The 15656-nt window shown below is 37.4% G+C and overlaps 1 protein-coding gene across 2 annotated transcripts in view; it reads left to right on the top strand.

Moving 5' to 3' along the window:
* Positions 1–15656, top strand: part of LOC106700000 (membrane-associated guanylate kinase, WW and PDZ domain-containing protein 2-like) — a 68056-nt gene that overhangs the window by 34121 nt on the left and 18279 nt on the right. For both annotated transcript variants that reach the window (XM_023335095.1, XM_023335145.1), the window contains exons 4-8: positions 4664–4783; positions 7623–7787; positions 10522–10714; positions 14122–14192; positions 15159–15320. In XM_023335095.1, the coding sequence (XP_023190863.1) occupies positions 4664–4783; positions 7623–7787; positions 10522–10714; positions 14122–14192; positions 15159–15320 (711 nt within the window). The remainder of the gene's footprint in view (positions 1–4663; positions 4784–7622; positions 7788–10521; positions 10715–14121; positions 14193–15158; positions 15321–15656) is intronic.

Below are 15656 nucleotides of genomic sequence, written 5' to 3'. Positions count from 1 at the left end.
GTGCTAATGATGAGGCAGACTGTGTGGTACTGGGAGGCAGGGACTGGTTTCCAATATTAGTATCAGTAATCCCAGTATGAAGTCTTTCTACACGTCTGTTAAGCATCAAGCTGCAGGCTGGGCTACTGAGCCAATAAAGAGGCTAATTTACTATTTTAGAGACCTAAAATCTGACCTTACAACTTTGTTTCCAGACTCTCAGACAAGATCAGCACAAATGTTTTGGAAACAGGTATTTTTTACTCCATTTGCATCTGCTGTTCATAACCTAACAGGGTTTTGAGGAGGAAAATCTCATATTTGTAAACGACTTGGTTCGATTGGGGAACAAAGTTGCAACATCTGTTGCATTTTCAGCTGCTACAGTTTGCTTTCACACTGCATTGTACTGAACTGAACCAAACCTTTTGAGAAACCTGTTCCCCTCCTCGCCTGTGGTGGCGCTGCACCAAGGACTGCTGAAGGAACCAACATGAAAACCTCTGAGGAAGACACTTTCTTCTTCAAAAAATGTAGACAAAAGTGGAGTAGCATCAGATTGTTGTAGGATTTCTCTTTGTCTTTGGTAAAACACTACGAGTCATTTCTCCCAGTAGTTCTGTACTCTCGGGTTTGTTTTGATTGTAATTACCCAGAATGCCCTGCTTTATTGTCCACTTCTGACTTTTGGAATGGTCTCCGGTCCGTTCACATATTTATTCGAACAAATTTCACTTCAACCGAACTGAGACCAAGGTGTTTGCAAATATGTTGCAGTAGTCAGAGCTCTTATTATTAGATTTTTTGATACATTCAAGCAGCACATAAATGTATAAAAATCTGCTAAAATTCCTCAGAAAAGCATGAATTAGGTTTTAAAAAATATTCCATCTACTTCTTTAAATTATAAACTCATTGAGATGGAAAGAATTGGATGTTTAAAATAAAACTGACTGATTTCCGACAATTTAATAGCTCTCTGAGGACTATAATGTTAAAAAAGATCCTTTACTTTGCACAATGAGACTTTAAATGTAAATTTCAAAGTGCTACAAAAGACAATAAAAGCATTAACAATAAAAACTCATTTAAAATTCCAGAAGATCTTAAGAATAGGAATATTCTCAGTTCTTTTTTTGAATGAAACGTTTGGATAACATCATTCCTGTAAAATGTAAAATATTTCAGCAGCAGTTTGAATCATTGACGTTTTTCTGATTAAATGGAAAAAAATGAAACCTATTTTGAAAATTAACGATCAAATAAGTGGGATATTGTTACACAGTGAGAATATTGGGTTGTGCCTCGACTTCGATGAAATTCAGAGTAAACTATAAACCTCTTTTCTCTCTTCATTCATGGAGTTTTTTTGTTTTACGGGTTTCGGCTTCGTTACCCCTTTGTTTTACTTTCCCATCCATTCTTTCATAATCGCAGTTGGAATTTTGCAGATGTGCCCTTGGATGATTCAGAGCCAAAGTCGCGGTTTGAAGGCTGGCTGCGCCTTCATCTCCTCCATGAAAGACGTTTCTAATCGTCTGACTCAGAGATAAGAAACATCATCATTCAACTTATCCTAATGTTCTCCCTGCAGCGTGTCCGCCGGTCCGTCTGTGACCTTTTAGTCAGAACAGGGTTGGTTGTTTTTGCTTTTTGTGTGCGGTTGATCCTGGCAGACAGTCGTAGGCAGTTCTTTGTAATTTCCTCTTCAATCCGTTCCTCACCCGTGTTGCAAGGGATCAGAGTGTGTGGCGCCTACAGGGACAGGCGAGGAAGATGAAGATGTCAATAATCCATTCTGTCTCCCCACTGACATGTTATATATATATTTATATATATAACTCCAATGAGGGTGCATGGATAATGATTCCCTGCCTCGCACCATATCAGCTGGAGAGATACTGTGTGTCCTGAGGGAAGGAGAATAATTACACACAAGTTTGTTATCAGATTTTTAATTAGACACAAAGACTTGCAGTTTCAGTTATTTTTTTGGGTTAAATTTGAGTTGCACATAATTAGAGGGGTAAATATATGTTTAGAAATAGGAGGTGCAGGAATTACATGAGAAAACATGAGCAGGAATGCACTTTGCACTGCAGAACAAAATATTATTTTTGGTCTTGTTTTTATAGTGTAATGTTTGATTACATGGGAAATAAAGCAAAACTACCACTGGACCTGTCGCAATAAACAATAAATTAATTATTTGCATGATAAATTGAAATGAGATGCATGATTTATCGTTTTTCTACCAAAAACCGGATGACAAACGTCTTTAATCAAGTGTTTTGGTCTCAACTAGACCTTTTTTTGAAGGACCGTTTTGTTTACAGAGACTTCATAATTCATTTCATTTGTTGTCTCTGCTGTTTTGTTCATTTATTTTGGATATTCAAAATGTCTTCCGGTTCCAGTGTGATCTGGTGATCGATTCAGTTTAAAGGCTCTTATGGATTGATATAGAAAAATGAACTGCAAAGCATGAATGAATCGATATTTTTACCTAAACCGATTGCAGAGCGGGAACTTGGCAAGTATAAGCCCAGATAACCTAGTGCTAGCCTTAAGTGCACTTTTCTGGGCCTATACTTTATTTAACTTTATTTATATAGCACATTTTCAGCAACAAGGCAGTTCAAAGTGCTGTACATGAATTAGAAAGAAATACAAACAAAACAATAAAACCTAAAGAAAAAGTAATAAACTAAAAAGTATGAATGTTGGTTGGTTCTCCATGTTTGATTCCTGTTCAGGGTTGCTATAAGTATAAAACTAGATGTTGGTTCCAGGTGTTCTGGGTTGCTAAGTAGATGGTAATTTCTAAGTTTGTTTTCCAGGTAGGTAAGGAAATTTCATTAATATTTCACAAAAATAGTAAATGAAAATAGTGACTCATCAGTGCTTTGCAGTTAATTTTCCAATTAAATATCTAAGTTATCTGAGCTTATAATTACCAAGTTCTCACTCGACAATCAGTGTAAGTAAAAATATTATGCTAGGAAGTGCTAGTGTTACCTTTCAGCTAGCAGTGCACCGATTGCAGTTTTCTGGCTGATCACCGATTACCGATCTTTTAAAAAGCTTAACCTGCCGATTCCGATTTTGGCCAATACCAATTTTTTTTTGTCTGAAATGTTGCTTCATATAGCTAGAAGGTTGAGTTCACAACAGTCAATAGTGGGTCACTATTGTTAATTGTAAACATGCAGAAAGTCAAACATTTCTCACCAGACAGCAAAAGAGGACAGTGGTTGATTCTTAGACATTTGCCAAGCTAGATAAGATCGGTGGATAAGATTGGCTTCACCGATCTTCCAAAGTTAAGGAAATAGGTGCATCCCTACATTCAACCAACAGCCACAGTGTGCTTCTGTATCAAAGAATATTGATGAGGTTCTGTTTGTGCTTTTGACCTGAACATCAATCACCCTGATATTTAAAATAAAATCCTGTAATGTGAAAATCTGTGGAAATGTTTGCGGCAGGAAGCATCCTAATATCAAAGCGCTGGATAAATTTAACTTGGGCTTGTGGAGGTTTTGGCGAGAAACGGACTGCGAGTGCTGGGCTAACCGCTGGCAGAAGCCCAGAGGGCAAACAGCCAGAGCTGATTGCAAAGTAAACACACTTTGTGCTGCAGAGGGAACAGGACAGAGTGGTGGAGGAGCTGTCCAGAGTTTGGAGTCTCCTACCTGTGAGAGCTAGCTGCAGTGTGTGAAAACTGTTTCCCGTCTTAAGTGTGTGCGTGTTTGTGTGTGGGTTGCATGCTCAGTGCAGTCCTGCATGTGTCATTGTGGCTGCGAGAGCTGCTCCCAGGACAGCAGTGCATTAATCACAGGTTTTATAGGGTAGCCGGGTGTGACTTCATCCTGCTGGGCACACACACACACACACACACACACACACACACACAGACAGACGTCACATGTGGTCCTCCCGTGGAAGGACGGAGATTTGTCTTTACTTTGGAGCGATTCAGTCTGAAGGAAAGGCAGGATGTGTTTCAAGGTCACGATGGTTGCTCTCCATCTCCAATTTGCAAATTAAAACTACTCCAGTAGCTTAATGGGAAACATAAAAATATTATATATTTCACACTGCATGCCTGTGCTTGCATACAGCTGCGTGGAGATTTACAGTGTTGAAGTGAAGCAGTGAAGAAAAGATGCTATGTTGTGCATGATGCCTCACCCTCGCCGCTTTCTTCCAGGCCAAGGTCAATGTGAATTAATTATGATGACAGATCGTTGATCATCTAAGTGCTCCATCTTTGCAACGGTGATAGAAACACTTTAAGACTTTCCCAGCGTCTCATTAATATTTGATCCACTTCGTATTGATCTGTTCATTATAAGGAGGCCTTGGTAAATGCTTGCTATTATTACACAAAAGGGCAAAGTTTGGTTTAACAATGGCTGCTCTGTTGAAAACAAATAAAAAAACTGACTTTAAATAATGCCATTTTGGCTTAACTTAGTGTAATTTTTACATTTTTGCATCATTTGTCAAAACTTGATTATTTATATTTTGCTGATCTGCAGTTTGTCTGAACGCTAAGCTCAGATTGATGACCTTTGATTGGAGGAGAGGGGTTTGATTAACTGATACATCATCCATGCCACAGCCGATTTTATATGTAGCCTCATCGCTCTAATGTTTGACATTGTCTCCTTTATCACAGGTACGACCAGGCAACCCAGAGACGGGGAAATCTCAGGGGTAGACTACAACTTTGTCTCCATTGAGGAGTTTTTCTCCTTGGAAGAGTCCGGAGCGCTGCTCGAGAGTGGGAAATTCAAAGGTTAGGGTAAAAAAATCTGACATTTTCTTTATTGCAACAACATTTAAAGATTATAGGGATTCAGATCCAAGGAAAATGTTATTTTGTTGAAACCACATTTAAAAAAATGGAGCAACAGTTAGCCAAAATGTAATTTAACACAAGTGGAAGATATTTATTTTGCAGATTAGATTTCTTCTTTATCAAATTTGCTTGATTTCCTGTTGTATTACACTGCAAATACAAAATATTACCGAGTTTTGTAGGCAAAAATGTACTGCAAAAGTATTACCAAGTATCCTAGTATTTTTGTCTAGTTTCTAGTGTAAATCATAGAAAACTTGAAATAAGACAAAACTAACTTAGAAGTTTTAGCAAGATATAGAGGCTTATTTTAAGTAAATAATTCCTTAATATTGATTAAAAATGCTTGCTCTATTGGCAGATTTAACTTATAACAAGACATTTTTCCCATGTTGTAAGTTAATTTATCTGCCAGTAGAACAAGCACTTTTTCATCAATATTAAGGCATTATTGGCTTAAAACAAGGTCCTATATCTTGCTGAAAAGTTACTTGTAAGTTAGTTTTGCTTTATTTAAATTTTATGAAGATGTTTGCACTAGAAACTAGATCAAAAATACTTGGTCATATTTTGTGTTTTTGCAGTGAATAAGGTAAATTTGATACTTAGCATCTATTAAATACCATAATCATATTTTAAAAATTTTAATTAACCCAAATAACCCTATTTCTCTATATATCAAATGTTGTTGATTGATTATCTGTATAAAATGACCAAATAAACACTATAACAAATGAGATTCACTGAGTCAGCAATTGCCAGCTACTCAAAATCCATTGGTCGGCATATATTTCTGACATCAGGTGCTGCTCAGCTCATATTTCGGTTCTCCTGTGAGGGTCAGAGCCCTGCCTCTGATTAAAAAACCTCCATACATTACTATCCATAATTTATGAGTTTAATGGGACCAATAAATGTCATCCTCACCTGTCTCACATCTGACATTGACATGCACATTGCTATCAGTGTCAGCAGTATCAGCCGCGCTGTAGCCTCCAGAAGCTGCAGTAAATGGTGACGGCTGGTGACCTTGCTGTTTAGCTCGCTAATCTAATATTTCCCCTCAACCCATTTGTATCCCTATGAGCCAAATGGGAGGGATGTGGGGGTGGTACGGATAATGCCATTTTGTTTTTAGAGGCGGGAGCAGATGGCTATAACAAAAACAGTGTACCATCCCAGGGGATACATAATGTACGTGTAACACTTCTATGTTCGTCTCAGCTCCAGCAGGTTGATTTCACGACAGACACACTCAAGTTTTCTGCATTTATTCAAACAAAAGAGGAAATCAAAAAATCAGTCCAGCAGCTTCTGCCTCACAGTTACAGACAGCAGCAGAAAAAGTGGCAGCTAATTGTGATTGTATAGTGGTATTTAACATAAATTTTCATTATTAATCCACGTAACTAATCTCATTTTTAAAATAAATAGCAATGAATATATATTTTTATTACAGGAAATATATTCACGCGTGTAAAAACTATCACACAACTGACAACGGAAACTTAACTTTGTACCAAAAATTAAAACATGCCCAACAAAAGAAGAAATTAAGTTGGTGGTTAACCTCAGTCCAACAGCTTTTGCCACTTTGCATTAAATAAAATATAGTTTTAAAAAACCCCTAAACAAACTACAGAGCAATTGTTCCCAATGAGTTAGTAGGAAGTAACAACCGTTTAAAACAGGGGTCCCCAAACTTTCTCCTGTGAGGGCCACATAACTTGTCCCTTCTCTGATGGGGGGCCGGGGTCAGTTTGTAACAGAAAAAGTGTGATGATTGTAAGAGTGCTAAACATAAAAATGTATTGTTTTTCAGAAAGCACAATCAAATAACCTTTTCTGGATTCTTCAGAGAACAAAAGTCAGGAAATAACACTATTTATGAAATAAATAATAACCAAATAACACTGGGTTCTCCACATAAAAAAAAGGGTTAGAGTCAATTATATGCATGTATAAAATAGTTACTAACTAGTAGTTAATAATAAATAAAGTTCATTACTAAGGAACATTTATTTTATTGCAAAAGTCCAACTTATCAAATAAAAATGCACATATATGAAAATACTCTGGTATTGTTCAGAGGGCCGGACCAAATGTGGAGGCGGGCCGCATCTGGCCCGCGGGCCGTAGTTTGGGGACCACTGGTTTAAAAGGTAGTTAGCAGCAGTTAGTAGCAGTTAACAGTCGTAAAATTAAACACAGCTAAAATGTATAACATTAATAACGATTAAAAACATATACAAAATGTGGCAAAATTTCTCAGGAAACACTGTATGTGATTAAACTTGTCTAAAACATCTGTTAAAATATAATACTTGTAAAGAAAACACAAAGCAACAGAAAAAAGGGGGAGGAGCTGTCGGTTGCTATGGTAACCACCAACTGCCAAGAGCAGCTCAACAGAATGTAAAACACCGATAAAAATGTCTGGAGAAACAACTACCTTCCTAAACAAAATCAATTCAAAGAATAAATAAACACATTTAGGAATCATCTGTAATATTGTTAAAATAAAATCTTGTAACATACGTACACGCTGTATTCTGTAAGTGTGTATAATTGCTTAAGAATACAAAGTGTTGTGGATTCAAACCATTATGTTACGCCAGTTTCTTGTTTCTTAACCAGCTTTCATTTGCAACAATAGTTGATTTGAGAAGTTTTGTCCCAACAGGATGTATATCAGCCCCGAAATATATATTTTTACAACAGATTCATGTGCTTGTTTTAAAGCGAGGTTTTCTTGTCCTGCCCTTGTTTATTACAGGGAATTACTACGGCACACCTCGTCCTGTTCACATAGGTCCAGAGAGTCCCCCCATCAGCTACCAGGAACACCGTAACCTGCTCAGAAACTTCCGCACACGCAGCAAATCCCTCAGCAACCTGGAAAAGGCTGCAGACGAAGGCAGAAACAGCGAGGACGACTTAGGCAAGTGTTGCAAAGCTAAATTATGCCATAAGTACTACTGTAAAGAATACAGAGGCTGATCAATTCTTCACTTTGCACAACTTGATAAGTCGCATTTTATTGTTCAGAGCTCAAAAATATATGAGTACAGAAGATATTGTTTGTTGCAAAGCTCTGCACAGTATCCAGTGTTCCCCTATCTATAGCTCGAGTCTCTGATCCCCAAATTAATCAATCATTAGCACAATTAGTATGCTGAAAAGTCTCGGTGGAGCTGTGGCCTCATTGATTGTTGGATCACCTCCAAAGGAAGGTCGTTTTGTCTTAGGATCCCTAAAACAAACAACGACTAAGCAGATAGGCTAGAATAAAAACTGGGAGCCAAACCATAAAAAATAGTGAAATTATGGTCAGAAGCTAGACTTACTGAAATTTATTACATTCACCTTGCCAAGAAATAAATTCAAATATATTGAGTTTTTGTCATCCAAAGAGCTTTTAGTTATTTTTCATTTGTGACAGAATCAGAAGCTGATTAATCATAAGTGTTGAAACGGATCCAGTTTTATCACTTTAGGAACAAACAGTCAGTACAGAAAAATTTCACTGGGCGTGAAAATCTTGCTTTTAAAACACAAAGAAAGTAAAAGCATGGTTTAAATAATTCATGGACTGCTACTAATGACTCAGTAAATACCAGGATAAAGCAGTCCTGTAGTTCCTATACTGCAAAAAACACAAAATTTTACAGAGTATTTTAGTCTAGTTTCTTGTGCAAATATCTTATTAGACTTGAAATAAGCTTGTTTTAAGTCATTAACTTCATTATATTGATTTAATATGTACTGTCTATTAAAAACAACTTGGGAAAACAACTTCAGTCGCACTGCTTAAGTCTCCCGTCCCTCACTTTCGATGTCCGTCATGGCGCCTCGAATAATTAGGTGACGTAGTTGCTAAGTGTCAATTCAGGAAGAATAACTTATAAAAACAGACTTTCCTGTAACATTTCTAATATCGCTTTTATTTAGGTGATTTCACTTTAAAAATCGTCACAGGGTGCTGCGCGGTCGGTTGCACAAACAGACAAGGATGCAAACCAAACTCGTCATTTTATTTTATAACTTTTAATGAGGAAAGATACGGTGGCGATGGATAGGAGCCTTTAATCGTAATGGGAAGCAGCTGTCCATCACAATGGCTGTCAACCCTCGGTGTAATCGCAGATTTGCAGCGGACACTTTATACGAGGTCAGAAGATTAACGTTCATATACTTTATAAGTAAGTATGATTAGAAAAGATGTCAAATATCACATTATGGAGAAGGTAGCCGTTGGTAACCATTGGAGATAATGCCTCACCGTCATGTAGCCTAGCATGCATGGAAAAAATTGGTTAGCATCTCGTCTTTTGTACGTTTTTAAGTCTGATCCGGTGATCGAGGGGAAACGGTGTTTATGACATAGTGACAAAAATCATGTGGTGTGAATTCAGGAATAGTTGGTAATTTGATCAACACGTCAGGAGGGAGGAGGTATGGGTCGGTTTCTCAGCTAGCGATTTAAAACTTTTGTAAATGCCGCCATCTATGAGCCCCAACCGGGTGTGTTGCGTTCACAGACAAATTAGCTGGACTGGAACAAATTGAAGCCATTAATAAATTGACAAAAACAACTTTGGAGAACAATTTTAGTTGCTCTGTTCAATACTCTCGATCCCTCACTTCCATTATGGCTCCTCCAATAATTAAGTGATGTACTGTAGTTGCAAACGGTCACTACACCTAAGCACCATGACAGAGAGATGTTTGACTGACCCAAATACCAGGTCATGTCTGCATGTTTGCAGGTAACAGTAGTCACCCCACTGTTGCCAACTCAGTGATTTTCTTGACAATTGGCAATATGTCAGACAAAAAAATCGGAAGGTCATGTTTCTTAAAGATCTGTAATTGGCCAGAAAACTTCAATCTGTGCACCACTAATTGCCGTTATATTTCTTAAAAATGGTCTCAAAACAACAATATTATTGTTTATCACAATAACTTCTGGGACAATATATCTTCCGACAAAATTTGTTGTGGTGACAGGCCTAATTATGAGTCAAGAAGAGCACATAGGGTGAAGTAAACAAAAGAAGCAGCATCACAGGGAGGTGGTTTTGGCTGGGAGGGAGGGGAGGTTTGAGGCATTAAGCCAGACTGCTGCAGAAGGAGAAGGAGAGAGGGAGTTGGAGTGGGTGGAGAAAAATGCAGGCAGGCAGACGTCCAGATAATTACAAAGAAAGATAGCGTTCCAAACAGTCAGGTGGGTTCGGCTGGCAGTCGGGACCAGTGGGGGTGAATGCAGGAAGGAGTCTGAAAAGAGAGTCGTCCAACACTCTGACCTCTGCTGAGTCATCTTTTCAAGTGTAACTTTGTGGGTGGATTGCTCGGCGGTACTTGTCATGTGCAGCAGGACTCTGGGTGGCCCCAGTGTCTGAGATCTCGCCGATCTATGTTGGAGCTGAAAGCTGAAGGACAGCTACAAGGACAGTTAAGGGGGGAAAAAATGCTGATTTTCATTCTGCTTGTTGTGTGACATGCATGGCCACACAGTCTTACTCCTCAGTGGGCGGACAGAAGTGGCAGAGATGCTGACTCTCCATGAGTTGTCAGAACAAACGTCAATACATTTTGCTTACAGAGAAACTTTGTTTTTTTTTTTGTTGGATATGTAAATGTTTGTGTTTTAACTTTTATCATTATCATTACAGGTGGCTCTGCAGGAGTAAGCATTCCTATTGGCCACCGGTCCCCCAGTCGGCCCCGGGCATCCAGCAGTGGAGGCGAGGGTCATGGCGTAGAGAATGGGATCATCGGCAGCAGAAGAGGTGCCAGAATCAGAGGCATGATGCCCGATCACTGGGAGCAGGCGTTCAGTGACCCTGGAGATTCACTTTACATCGGGTAAGTCTTCACCAAACAACCTGGCAAAGGAAAAGTCTAAACAATATTTATTTATTTTACCTAAAAAATTACTACTTCCACTTTTAACATGGGAAAAGTGAAATAATCTGCCAGTGGAACTACTACTACTTTTTCATCAATATTGTTTTATCGACTTAAAACAAGCTCCTATATCTTGCTTAAAAATTACATTTGTCTATTTCAAGTGCACTAAGAGAAACTTGTATTTTCGGTCAAGAAACTTGACCGAAAATACTTGCTAAGATTTTGTGTTTTTGCAGTGTAGCAGATAATTTACATATTGAGAGACATGAGGTGGACAGGTGCAATTAAATGACTATCATTGTGTTTTTGTAACATTAAAACCTAGAAGATGTTTTGCTGTTCCAAGGTGAAGCATACATAAAAATCTTTTAAGTCTTTTCTGAATTTCTCCTGATTGTTGTTCCTCATGCGCTTTTCTCTACAGGTATTTTATTGGATTTGGGTCTGAAGGATATAGATTAAAACTGAAGAAGGCTAATTTTTCATTTTATTATCCATTTCTTCCTGCTTAAAGACCAATTTGAAATTAATAAAGACATTCCAAAAGGTTTTAACATCAAATGTTATGGCACTTTAAAGATGTTATGATGCTTAGGCCTCTGAAAAGTTCAGATTTTGGAAGAGAAACAGGCCCACAGCATCACAGGTCTTCCTCTCTACCTAAGAGTAAACATGAGGGCATATTAGTTTTTTGTTTTAGATCTAACTCTCATACAATGTTTGTTGCCAAACAACAAAATTTTAGTTTAATTTTAACAATTCACACTGTGTAAATTTGTCATCAGTGACACCTTTTTTTATTTATTAGAACCCAATTTAGTTTTATTCTAGTTTTAGTTTTAGATGAAATTTTAATTAAATTTACTGTAACTGAATTATAATGTCGCAGCGGAATGGACTTTTAGGTACAACAGGTGTTTGAAAAGAGCTCAAGTCTTTTTGGCTAAACTCACAAGTAACATTTTTGCATGATAAGTTCATCAAACCTAAGTCATTATTTTGTCCTCCATCATGAATAAGTGAATTCTGGGGATTTTTTTTTTTTTCAAGGAAGGGGACTAAGACGGTGAACAATAGATTAGCTAAGAAACCCAAATGTAAACAACTATTATTGAGTCAAATAACACAAATATATAAGAACTAATAAAACTAGAGTATGTAATCATAGATTTCACATCTAAAATACTGAAAATGTTGGACTATGAAAATCCCCCTTAAATTTCTCAACACAGAGATGATAATGCAATGCTAACATAACATGATTAATAATGGAACGATGTGAAAAACACTGAATTAACATGCCCTCCAGTAGTGAACACAGTATTTAGCATGCCATGCAGGAATGTTACATCACAGTTTTTTTAAATAAAGTCTTGTGTATTTTTAAATATATTATATACATGAATTGCCACCCATTTGTTTTTAAAACACACTGAGGCTGCTTTCTTATCACGCTTCCCTTATTTCAATCATTTACCATCAAACTTGAATGCTTAATCCTAACCTTGAACCAGAATAATCACATATTAACCATCACACCTTCCATCTCTTCAAATTTGTTATAAATGAAATTTGTTTTCCAAATTTATAGCAAGTCCTCTGTAAGTTTGTTCCTACCAGGATATAAAACCACTTTCACACACACCCCTGCACACATCCTGTTGTCTTCCTGGTCATTAGAAACACAGCATCCTTCCTCTCTTCTGGTGCCCTGTGCATCCAGCCGGGTTGATAACCATGGACCATTTGGCTGATCCAATGGAGCCTTGGGTGAATCACGAAGGAAAAGGGAGTGGCTGCATATTAGTGTCTTTTTTTCTCTCAGAAATTCTTAAAACCAAGTAAGTTCAAGTAGTTAGTATTTAGATGTTTTTTTCCCCCCATTAGCATTTTAGCCAGCTGTTAGCTAGAGGTAGTGTTGTTGTCTTTGATTATCGTCTTGAATCAAAGTAGTTTTGTTTTGTTTTGGTTTAGCAGCAGTAATGTAGAATGGAAACACATGATTTCAATTATTTATTATAAAATCATAACACAGATGTATTAGGAATGTAAAAATAAAAGGTAAAACATTATCTAAAATGAAGTTTAGGGGTCTAGGAAGGAAATTATTATTATTTTTTCCATAAATAGCTGGAGTATGATTCACTGTAGTTCCACGGAATGAAATGTAGTCAGTAACATAATGAAAAATAACAATAATTATATTGTAATTTTGCTAGCTGATATCTCTGGATGCTAAAGTTTTGAGTGGGATAGTTGTGGTGCAAACTGAACGACCTGTTTGTTGATTCTGGTGAAAATGGGTTCTGTTGTCCTCCCCACATGGTGGACTGGTACCAGATTATAATTATCATCAATGCAACAAGTTTCCCATATTATCAGTCAAATAGTATGCCAGTAGAACTAGTATATTTTCATGAATATTAAGTAATTATTTACTTATAATAAAGTCTGTCTTGCTGAAAAGTTACTTGCAAGTTAATTTTTGTTTTATTACAACAGTACAAAGATGTTTGCACTACAAACTAGACCAAAAATACTTGGTAAGATTTTGCATTTTGCAGTGAAAGCTCTAAAATACAAAATGTAATTTGCATAAATGGACAGATGTATACTGCTCAAAAAAATAAAGGGAACACTTTAAGTGTGAAACACCTGTTTAAGTGTTCCCTTTATTTTTTTGAGCAGTGTATTTTTGTGACAAGAAACTCGTATTCTTGCATGTGTGTCTTTCGGGTGTTATTTTCTTTATTACCAATTTTTTGAGCTTTTTTCAGTACACAGCCTTTAACCCCAAGTTTCCTACCAGTTCATATATTTGAGTATTTGTGCTTTTGTGAGTGCGGTTGGATGAAAGTTTCTCCTCTTGCCCAATAACTAATAGAGATTGGCATCAACTAACTCACTCATTCGTTGGTTACCTAGCAACCCACTCACTCTTTGGTAACCTAGCAACAACCTGTGGAGTTTAAAGTTCCTCCACTTTCTCTCCTCATAACACCTTAAAAAAATCAATTGTGGAGAGAAAACTGTGGATAAAACAGGAAAGATCACATCAGTAGCTTGGCAATATTTCAAGTGTTTAAAACCAAAAAAACTCATCAATAATTATCAATATCAATCGATATGAAACATTTATATCGTGGTACGTTTTTCAGCCATATTGTCCAGCCCTTCCTTGTCTTTGACTTAAATTCAAAAATACTTTATTGATCCCAGTTACAAATGAAATATTGTTGTAACTCATATTAATTGAAATTCATTGTGCATTTTTGCCAGGTAAAAACTATTTTTGTCATTTATTCAGTATCATAATTTGACTAAAATTGGTGGCTCTTCTTCTGCCCGTTTTTCTACCCAAGGCGCAGCCCGAGGAGGACCAGCTGGCTGGGCCCTCGTCCCTCAAGCAGAGAGACCAACTACAAAAATGAATGTGAGCGTCTTTGTTTCTTCTTTGTTTTCCTTTCCTGCCCCTTCTCTCTCACCATGCAATTATCAGCACATGATCAACATATTTAACAGTTGAACATGCTAAATGAGGCCACAAATTTGTCATGCACGGAAGCCGCAGACACAGCAGGCTTGTTAGAGTCAAATGAGATAGAATGAGCTTTTGGCCGAACAGTGGCATGTAAGTGATTAACGCCTAAAGCTCTGAGCTGCTGGAGAGCGGCCAGACCTGCTGCACAGGCTGGCAGGGTCAACACGGGGAGAACATGTGACTGGCATCCATGTAATCTACCCGTTTCAAATAAAAACGTCATTCATGATGTCTGTCTGTGATCACAGCAACATTAAAAAAAGGAACAGATTCAAATGCATTGCTGTGGTTCCATCTGCTCAGTCAGGTGTAATGCCCTTTCTTTACCAGCAGAAGGCAATGTTGCATTCATTTTTATCTGCGTGTTAAAGGGATTTTGATGATTTTTATTATCTGTTGCTGTAATATCACACATGTCTAGATAAAGACAACAAGATGAACTAGGGGAATACGCTCAATCTAAAACACATTTCGCAGATTTTTCTGATGTGATGTAACATTTAAAAATAAATTAAAAAATGACCTACATGACTCTGCAGAGCTTGGTAAAGCAAATGGATTATGTTGCCAAATTTAACTTAGCAGACAGTCAGTAATGGATTCTGCTTTTAAAGCAATCTCTCCACCATATGCTTTGGGTTGTGTAGCATTTCGTTAAAAGCCATCTGGCGATTGGTTCGTACTGTTAAACTCCTTTTTTCCTCCCTACTCAAACCCGCCACTTCCAAGCATTTAGTTGTGTATGAAAAACCTTGGACTGTTTCCACTTTTTTTTGTCTCCTGTCTGGTGTGCTTCTCTCATTAATCAATCTTCTGCCTCTTTTTTTGTGTTTTTTTCTTTACTTTGTTGATCATCAGGGTTCACGGACCTGCCTGAGGATCTCAGGGGTTTCCCTGTCCATGCACACTTGATCAAGGGCTCCAGAGGGTTTGGTTTCAACATAGTAGGAGGCAGCCGGCCAAGAGAGTTTCTCCAGGTCTACAGTGTGACGGCAAGTGGCCCCTCCACTCTAAAGACAGGTAAAATCTTTAGAAATGAAAATAATCTTATCTATTTAGTTCTGGGTTCCAAATTGAATTTTTTTCAATCACTGTAAAAGAGATTTTTGCTTGTATTTGTAGAAAATTTTGACCTGTTTACTACTGAGATCTACAAAAAGCTACCAGCAATTTGAATCCCAGCATGTTCAGTTACAGAAAGCCATAGAGCCAAAAAAGAAAAAAAACAAATCATCTTTGCAATACATTGTTTTCCTGGCATCTGCGAAAATCTTGATCTCTCACTCTTTTACAGCCCATACAAACTGTAGACTTAGACTTTGTATAGGCCGTCAACCTGTCATAGAAAATACAATT

This window comes from Xiphophorus maculatus, chromosome 1 (genome assembly GCF_002775205.1).
Source record: "Xiphophorus maculatus strain JP 163 A chromosome 1, X_maculatus-5.0-male, whole genome shotgun sequence".
In the NCBI taxonomy this organism is placed as follows: domain Eukaryota; kingdom Metazoa; phylum Chordata; class Actinopteri; order Cyprinodontiformes; family Poeciliidae; genus Xiphophorus; species Xiphophorus maculatus.
Note: the sequence above shows the minus strand (reverse complement) of the source record. Positions and strands in the feature narration are given on the sequence as shown.